General features: G+C 28.7%; 1 protein-coding gene across 1 annotated transcript; it reads left to right on the top strand.

Moving 5' to 3' along the window:
- Positions 1-6872: 6872 nt before the first annotated feature.
- On the top strand, positions 6873-7733 carry LOC109797975 (protein PAL OF QUIRKY). Its single transcript, XM_020358158.3, has 2 exons — positions 6873-7120; positions 7231-7733. The coding sequence occupies exons 1-2, from the start codon at positions 6967-6969 to the stop codon at positions 7668-7670; spliced, it is 594 nt and encodes a 197-aa protein (XP_020213747.2). The 5' UTR covers positions 6873-6966; the 3' UTR covers positions 7671-7733.
- Positions 7734-9894: the final 2161 nt, after the last annotated feature.

Raw genomic sequence — 9894 nt, 5'->3', positions numbered from 1 at the left:
ATTTCCCGAATTACAATATTTTTAATAAAATTTAATAGTAGTTACCAAAAATAAAATTAAATTTGATAATCAAGTAATTTCAAATATCTCATTTTATAAAAATTTAACATAACATTGTTAATCTCGAGTTAAATCTAAAAAATATAATACTAACAATAATAATAATAGCAATAACAATAATAATAATAAATAATAATAATAATAATAGAAATGTATTAAATCCTAAAAATTCAATTTAAAAAAATATTTTGACAATAATAATAATTGTGAGTATTCTTATTAATATTTTATAAATATTACATACATTTTAAAAAATATATTTTTTAATCTAATTTAATACTTCTAATGTAATATTAATCTAATATTTCAGTAATCCTTCGCACTATCAAGTCTTATATCTAATGTAATATCGAATGTAATAATGTCATAATCTAACATAAAAATATTATATTTAACTTAAAATAATAAATTAATAATTTATATATATGATTAAATTATACACAAAATTACACTAAATCAAAATATAAAATGTAGTTTTTATGTTTTATCATAACAAGGAAAAAATGTTAAATTAACAATCAAAATAATAATTAAAATTAAAATATAAGTAAACTAAAAATAATAATAATAAAATAGCATCATTTTGCTTAAACAATTTGGTACATTTAGAAGCTAAAACTTATAATAAGAAATTAGGAATGCATATTTATGAAAATTACATAATTATTTTATTTTTATTATTAGATTAATGAGAAAAATGATAAAATAAAAATAGTAATTCCTACTTAATAATAATAAAATATTTAGTAAAAAATACTATAAAATAATTTATTAAAGGTTTATACATGAAACTTTGCACTAATTTTATTTTATTTTTTAAAAAACAATATAATTAAAAGTAAAAAAAGATGGCTAATGAATTATTCAATTTTATTTATATTTTAATTAGTTAATACAATTAATATTTCTTTTGTATTTGTTGTTTATATAACACTATCATCTCATAATCTTAATATTGTTTAATTTGACAGTTGTCGATGAGAGTTTAGGGTTTGAAGACTTTAAGAGTAGATTGATTTTTGGAGGTTGGACCAGAAATAGGGAAAGTCAACTCAAGTAAATATAAAAAGGAAACTTTTCAAAAGGAAGCTCATAATACATATTTTCTAAAATCCTAAAGAGTGGTCAAAGAACTCAAATTTTTTTCCTTCTTATTCTTCTTCTCGTTCCTTCTGAGAAACCTTTCTTTTCTTACTTCTTGTAGATGAAATCTAGAAAAGGGTTGGAATCTAAGTCGTGTGGAAGCAAAATATTCACACTAAAGACGTGCATAATTACTCATTCTCCTTCTTATCTTTTTTGCAGATTTTCTCTGAGAGCTACGAGAAGCTGTGATTTCGAATTCTCGAGTACATTATGGGTTGTAATAGCTAAATGCAAATTGATTTTGGGTGTTAAGAAGAGTGGATGATGAATATGATGAAGTTGAGAGGGCTTTTTTTTAACTTTGAAGAGGTGCAAGAGAAATTGGGTGATTCTTGATGGATGCTTATTGCATGTTGTTTCTAATGGTGGAATTGTGTTGTATGTGTAATATATACGTTGCTTATATCATTGCATGTTGTTGGATTTGTTGAATTTCAAGTAGATTGGGCGAAATCAGATTTCACAGAAGTGTAGAAATTGATATTGTGTTGGGCGCACCTTCAAGGCATCAGACGTGATTTCAAAGAGAGGTCTTTGTATCATTCATGTTGGGCACAAAATTGGTGGCATTGAGTGTGATAAAAGAGACTTGTCTCGGATTGGAATTACACTAGGATCACGTTGGGTGCTAAAGTGTGTGGTGTTGGGTGTGAGTCAGGTAGAGCTGTCAAAATGGGCTTGGCCCGGCGAGCCAACCCGGCTCACCACGGGTTCGAGCCGGGTTGGGTTAAAAAAAATTTGAAAATTTTAATACGGGTTAAATTTGAACCCGGCTCACCACGGGTTCGAGCCGGGTTGGGTTAAAAAAATTTTGAAAATTTTAATACGGGTTAAATTTGAACCCGGCTCACCACCAACCTGTGATTAAATTTTTTTTTTAAAAAAATACAATAATTATTGGGTCATGGTGCAGTCCAACATGAGAAATAATAATTTAATGTTGGATTGTGATTTGTAATTTTTGAGATTTTGGATTGTATTTGAAGTTTAAGATAATTTTGGATTATATTTATCTATTTGAGATTATTTAGATTTGATTTGATTGTATTTAAAATTATCATTTAATGTTTGGGATGAATAATTCATTTAAGGATGTCTTAATTAAGAATCTCAGATTTTTAAAATAAGTTTAATTTTTTGGGCTTTAGTTGTATATTAAGAAAAAAAAATAAAAAAAATTTGTTTTTTTTTAAGGTGAGCCAACCCGTTTAACCCACCAACCCGTGGTGGGCCGGGCCGGGCTCGATTTTTTTGAGCTCACTGATAAATGAGCCGGGTTGGGTTGGCTCACCAAATGGCCAACCCGTGGTGGGCCAGGCCGGGCCGGGTAGCCCGTTTTGACAGCTCTAGAGTCAGGTAGAGAGCACTTTACTTGATTGGGGTCAAACATGGGTGTTGCCATGCCAGGCACGGGAGTGTGGGGCACTCTTTGCCTCAATCATGTTGGGCACAAATGGTGAGATGCTGGACGTGGACGAGCTAGAGAGCTCCTTGCTTCAATGGTGTCGTGCGCCAAGTGAGTTGTGTCGGGTGCAGTTGTATGATGTAAAGTTGATTACTTAAGTTGTTTAATAGTTGATTTATGATAATGTAGTCATATGGATGATGGTGTAATATGGTATGATTTGATATGTAGTAAGTTGACCATGTTGTAAGGTTGTATGCTGTTTTAAATTGCCTAAGTTGATTCTTGAGGTTATTTTGTGAAGTTGCTCATGTTGTAAAAGTTATAAGATGTTTTACATTGTTTAAGTTGTTATGTTGTAAAGTTGAAAGTTAAATGTTGTATAAATTGTATATTGTTAAAGTTGATGAGTTGAATGTTGAAAGTTGATAAAGTTGTTAAGTTGATAAGCTATAGATATGTATGTTAGATACATATCTTAGTTATGATACATAGAAACTAAAGAGGAGTTAAAGATGTTTTCGATCTTAATATTCTATTGTGTAGATATATATTGTGGTGCTCTGAGAGTCCTGTTGAAACCCTTCAATAGGTAATTTGGTTTTTGAATGGGTAATTTATTTTTTTGTTGTCTCATCTAGGTTCTATGTGGTATCTCTGTGTGGACAAGGTCGAAATACATGTGTATAAAGCGACTAACCGAGTAAAGTATCAAGTAAGAGATTTAATTCTAACCTAGTATCGAAGGATTGTGGTATTTGGAGGGTAGTTGGTGGGTCAATCTCATAGATCACTTAGTGTTGCAGACTAATATCATGGTAGACCCACATCCAAATTATTTTATCTTGACATAGTACCATACTTCCTTGTTTAAGTGGCAAGACTTGAGAAATCAATCTAATTTATGCTAGTCGTTTTTAGCCTTGTGTTAGTCGTTGTTTCTGGTCTCAATGTTAGCCATTGTTTATAGTATTATACAATCTGTTGTGATTCGGTAGGATCAAGTCACTTAAACCATTCATCCTAAGATGTAGGAGATCTTCGTATAATTGACACGCGTGACAACACATTGGATATGATGTATAAGTTGTTATGTCGTACATGTTGTAAGATGTTAAGTTGTTGCATTGAAATTGTTGTTCTATTGTAAGTTGTATATATATTTGTTATGGTAATGTTGTTTACAACCTATTATGTTGAATTCTTTTCACTAGCTTACTAAAAAATTTTCTTGTAATTTGAACTGTGATGATCATACTCGATATGAGAGTAGGACAATTTTAACAGGATGATTTGCACAATTGGAAGATAGTCACGCTAAAGGTAGCTAGTTTTATTTGTTGTTGACATCTCCTATGTAGTCGGGTTTTTGTATAGATGTTAGCCAATATTTTGGGTTATATTACAATTTATATAGTATTTTTTGCATATAGCATGTATATATTTAGTATTAGATACTGATTTTATTTTAAACTCTAGTTTTGATGTATATTGCTTATTCTTACGCTATACAATAATTATTCAGTAGTAAGTATATTGACATATTAGATCGTTACAATTTAAATGATAATGGATAAAAAAATATTAATTAAAATTTCTATTTTTTTTTTCAAAAATATTACACTCTTTATATATATATATATATATATATATTTTTTTTTTTTTTTTTGAGAAAGTTGAATTCTCAACCTATGTGTATTTTATGAAAAAATTAAATTAAATAATTATAAAAAAAATATTTTTTTTCTAAAAATATTTTATTATAAAGTAATTATCAAACACAATAAATCAATATTTCTAATTTAAAATTCTAAAATAAATTTTTAAAAAAATTTGTGTACCACACGGTGCTAATAATCTCAGGTAGGTATCTTTCCATTTCCTTCCATTTTGTTTGAACCTATGCTTGCTTTGGTCTCGGGATGTTTATAGGTAGTGTTTTAAAACCCGGACCGACCCGGCCGGTCGGACCAGTTGGACCGGGAACCGGTGGTCCAGCCAGTCCGAATCTGAAGTTGGATCGGTTATGCAGTCGACCCGTTTCAAACCGGATTGAACCGGTCAATTTTCCGGTTCAACCGGTGAACCGGTGGGTCAAACCGGTTCAACCATTTTTTATTTTTATTTATTTATTTTTTAATTTTTTAAGGGACCATAAATCACAAAAATAATAATGAAAATTGAATCTCTTAATGAAAAAGCAAGAAGTCTTATTAAATATAACAATGACTACTTGTTCTAATATATTTGTTTACAATATATACAACTTAAATAACTTTTATAGTATATTATTAATTTTAAATTATATATTTAATAATTCAATATCTATGTAAATATTACATATATTATTTTGTGATATTAATTTATTTTTAATTTGTATTAATATACCGTTTAACATGTAATTTTTTTTATGTATTTTTTACAAAATAAAAATAAAAATAATTTTAAATAAGATAGAAAAATTTAAATTTAAAATAAGATATGAATTTATTAAAATTTATAAGTATAAATATATTTAATATGAATATTTTTTAATAAAAATAAATAAAAATCGAGTCATGCGGTTCAACCAGTGACCCACCGGTTCAACCTTTGACCCACTGACCCAATATCTTAACCGGTTCGATAAGCCGATTTTTAAAACTATGTATAGGTACTCCAAATAAAACTGCCAACAGTACGTAACATTAATTTGAAGACAACGTTTTTTTGTTTCACTATAACATATTCCACGCCAAAATTTCGATAATAAACATTACTCCTATCTTAAAATGTAAATATGTACTTCAAAATAAGTGTCTCCTAAGTCTTAAATATTAGTACTAACTTTCAGTATATCTTTTATCACAACTATATCTTTTTTAATTCACGATAAAACTAGAACCGAGACTTTTCTTAATATATCTAAATTTAATTTCATTCGAATCAACAACTTATACAAAATTTAATTATTTAACAAGAAATCAAATATTAATAATATTTGAAAAATAAAAGGGTACGACGAAATAAATTCCTCCTAAATACAAGTGATTATTCTCTATGAGTCTTATCTATTATTTTTCATCCACAACAAAATTATAATTTGAGACTTTTATTTAATATATCTAAGTTTAATTTTACTTGAATCAATGACTTATTAATAATTTAATGAGAGATTGAATAATAATAATGTTTGAAAAATAAAAGGGTACATGAAGTTTATGATATTTATGAATTGAATTCAACGGATTATTTTTTGTCTTTATGATCTGTTTTTGTCTTCTACTTTTACCATTTGATTGACTTATTTTAAAAAAAAATTCTAATTTAATCTAATTTAATCTAAATTTGTTTGGATTGAATTGATTTTTTATTTTATTTATTAAAAGAGTAGTTACTAAAATGTTTTTCTTTTATAATATATTAGTTGAGTTGAGGTATTTCGTACTTTTATTAAAAATAAAATAAATAATAAATAATAAAATATATTAATATTATAATTAATTTATTAATTTCAAGTTTTTAAATTTAATTAAAAAATATTTTTAAAATATTTTTAAAATAAAAAAGTATAATAAAAAAAATAAGAATTAAAATGATTATCGAAAAGAATATCTGTTTTATATATTAATATATATATATATATATATATATATATATTATTTTACACTTAAAAAATATGATGATAAAAATATAATAAAAAAGATATGAATATCTAAAAAAATATGAAAATTAAAAGGAAATATTTTCTTTATATATAATATAGAAATATTATTATTTTTATTTATTTCCAACAATATTTCTTTAATTTAATTAATATCTCAATTTAAATTTAAATTTGATCCATCAATATAAATTTAAAGATAAATTCTTATCACATCCCATTTAACCTAAAGATAACTTTAATTTTTGATAAAATAAATTTCTAGATTGTTTTAGTTATAGTTAATCCGAACATGAATTTAGTTTTTTAAATTTTCATTTTGATACATCATACAAAATTGATAAGCATAAAGGATAAGTATTCTGTTTTAAATGATGAAAATCAAAATCTGTTTAAATAATAATAAATAAAAAAAAGAGAAGAATTGAATAAAATATATTTAACATCTCCGTAAAAGATTTTCCCCTGGGGTTCCTCGTAAAAGGGAAAACGCGGAGTATACACAAAAAATAAAAATAAAAAAAATAAAAAAATAAAGGGGGGGAATAATCAGGGTCTTTCCCTCTTTGACTCTTTTCCCAAGGCCATGGCACTGTCTATAAATAGCCGTGAAAGTCACTAACATGAGTTTTCAAGCACCAACACTCTCCATTGTCCCCAAGAAAACCAAACTCTTCCCTCTTCGCTCCTCCACGAACCGCGAAACCTAGCCATGGGATCCAAACCCTTAGACAATAACAACAATACTATTAAGTTTCTCTATAGCTATGGCGGCAAGATTCGTCCCCGCCGCACCGACGGCATGCTCCGTTACTGCGGCGGCCACACCAGAGTCCTCGCCCTCAATCCCTCCGCTTCTTTCTCAGGTTCCTCCCTAATTCGCTTCTTCAATTTCGTTTTCACCGTCTCTCGCTTTTATTCGTCGATTTATCTATTCCAGCTGCATGTGTGCTTACGCTTCAGTGTTGTTTTACAGAGTTGATGGCGAAGCTTAGCGAGTCGTGCGGTTCGCCGGTGAAGCTTAGGTGTCCATTGCCGAACGGAGATTTGGACACTTTAGTTTCCGTCACCAACGACGAAGATTTGGCCAATATAATTGAGGAATACGATCGAGCTTCTTCGTCGTTGCCTCAACCGTTGAAAATCAGAGCCATTCTTTCGCCGCCAAAGAAATTGTCTCCCGCTACGTCTTCTTCGTCCAGTGCCACTCCCTCTCCGTCCGGTTCGTCTCACTCCTCTTCCGCCGATTCCCTCCCGCCCTCGGCGGCGCATCGGTTCGTTCGGCGGTACTGCTCGCCGGCGCCGGTAATTGGCGTCCGTAACGGAACGGGGAAAGGATGTTGGTGCACGGGGCATTTGGAGAGAAGTCCAAGATTCCTTTACCGTGGGCCTCACCGGAATAATTATTGCTATTGATGCAGAGTCATGTTCTTATTTGTGGACAGAAATTATAAATAGTTTGTTTAGATTTCGTACATATATAATATAACTCTTGATGATGATGAAAAATACCGACGTATTAATAGAAAATAAATAAATAGCATTTATAGGATATAAGTAGAGTAAAGTAGGTTGTGTCTCTATATTTTTTATTTAAATAAAAGGTAAAATATAAAATAATTAAAATAAAAATAAATGATGAATAACAAAAAAAAATTGATCGATAAAGAGAGAAAAATAATTATAATTTTAAAAACTGAATCAGTCCTTAAACCAATTAAGATATTAGATTAGTGGGTCAAATGTTGAATTGGTGGGTTACTAATTAAATCACATGACTTAATTTTTATTAATTTTTTTTAAAAACAATATTCATTTTAAATATATTTTATATTTATAAATTTCAATAAATTCATATTTTATTTTAAATTTTAATTTTTATTTTATTTAAAATTATTCTTATCTTTATTTTGCATAAAGAAATACATTAAAAAAATTACATGTTAAATTGTATATTAATACAAATTAAAAATATAAATACTATGTACATATATAATATGATTGCAATTGATATCACAAAATAATAGATGTAATATTTACATAGATATTATATTATTAAATATATAATTTAAAATTAATAATATACTATAAAAGTTATTTAAGTTACATATATTACTAACAAATACATTATTATTTTTTTTGGTCAACACTAACAAATACATTAGAACAAGTAGTCATTCTTATGTTTAATAAGACTCTTTGTTCTTTCATTAAAAAAATTCAATTCTCATTATTATTTTTGTGGTTTGTGGTCTCTTAAAAAAATAAAAAAAAAATGTGGTTGAATCGGTTTGACTCACTAGTTCACTGGCTGAACCGAAAAATTGAGCGGTTCAATCTAGTTTGAAACAAGTCGAATGCATAACTGATCTAACTTAAGATTTGGATTGGCTAGACCACCATTTCCCAGTTCAACTGGTCTAACCAGCCGGTCCAATCCAAATTTTAAAACACTAAAAATAATTACTTGTCGACAAGAAAATGTGGTTAGTTTGATAGGATATCAACAAATTAAAACTAAAATAAAAGTTAAAGTTATTTTTAGATTAAATTAATAAAATAAAATAAAAATGACTATCATATTTAGGGGTAAAATTAATTATTAAAAATTAAAACTAAATTATACATTTTTTTTACATATTGTTATAGATTATGAAATACAAATAATTTGATATTTCGCTGGAGAAAAAAAAAGTATTGTAAAGAACTAGTACCAAATATAAACATATAACATGCAATACACTCAATAAACAGATATATGTTCAACACTTATACAATAAAGTCCACGTATTTTCATGAGGCAACCAATGCCCAATGTCATTCTTCCCTCGCTTGATGTCATTGAGGTACAAAGTTTTGTGACTCGTTCACATCCAACACCAATCTACCTACATTCAATGTAAATAAGGTAGAGAGCATATGTGGCAATCACACTTAATGTGGCCAAACTCACGTTTGACCTTGTTCGGGCATAGAGAGTCTCTTCTTGAATCATGCTTGATGTCACTACATTAGTGCCTAATGTCGTTTAGGTAGAGAACCTTTGTCTTGATTACACTTGCTGCCACTCAACTCGGGCATGTTGTCACCCAGTAAAAGAGTTCCAAGGACATCCATGTCCTATGCCATTCAACTTACGTTAAGCGTGATCAAGTTAGAGAGTTTTCCTCTAACTCAAGCCTAACGCTACCAATCTTGTGCCTGACACAATGATGAATTCTACATTTTGGCAAAGTCACGAACTTAGCTCTCTACACCTAAAACTTAGGAAAATCCAACATATAGTGATTGTTAAAATAACCATTCATCATAAACAACTGAATTCCAAGCAAACACATAACATTCAACCAACAATTGGCCTAAATCATCAAATTCACCTCAACATACTACATAGGCAACAAAACCCCAAAATCATTAATAAAAGGTCAACCAACACAACCATAACTTGATGAAAATCAACCAACATATAACTCAGATAATTTAAGAAGAGTTAAAATCTAGCTTTCTTTGCCTCTAAATCCACAAGAATCAGAGGAGGAAGAAGTAAACATAATTGTCACAGCTACTTCGCATGGTCACTCCAACAACTCAGATTCTCAGCTCAAAAATCTTGAATCACCACCCAACTACTCAACTACGA

Source organism: Cajanus cajan, chromosome 5 (genome assembly GCF_000230855.2).
Source record: "Cajanus cajan strain Asha chromosome 5, NIPB_CcT2T_4, whole genome shotgun sequence".
In the NCBI taxonomy this organism is placed as follows: domain Eukaryota; kingdom Viridiplantae; phylum Streptophyta; class Magnoliopsida; order Fabales; family Fabaceae; genus Cajanus; species Cajanus cajan.
The sequence above is the reverse complement of the archived record's forward strand: the minus strand, read 5'-3'. Positions and strand labels throughout refer to the sequence as shown.

What these genes read in the sequence shown, in the direction of transcription:
- LOC109797975 (XM_020358158.3), top strand. Translation starts at nt 6,967, where the DNA reads ATGGGATCCAAACCCTTAGACAATAACAACAATACTATTAAGTTTCTC. An exon ending in TCCCTCCGCTTCTTTCTCAG is followed by an intron (nt 7,121 to 7,230) that starts GTTCCTCCCTAA and finishes GTTGTTTTACAG; the next exon opens with AGTTGATGGCGAAGCTTAGC.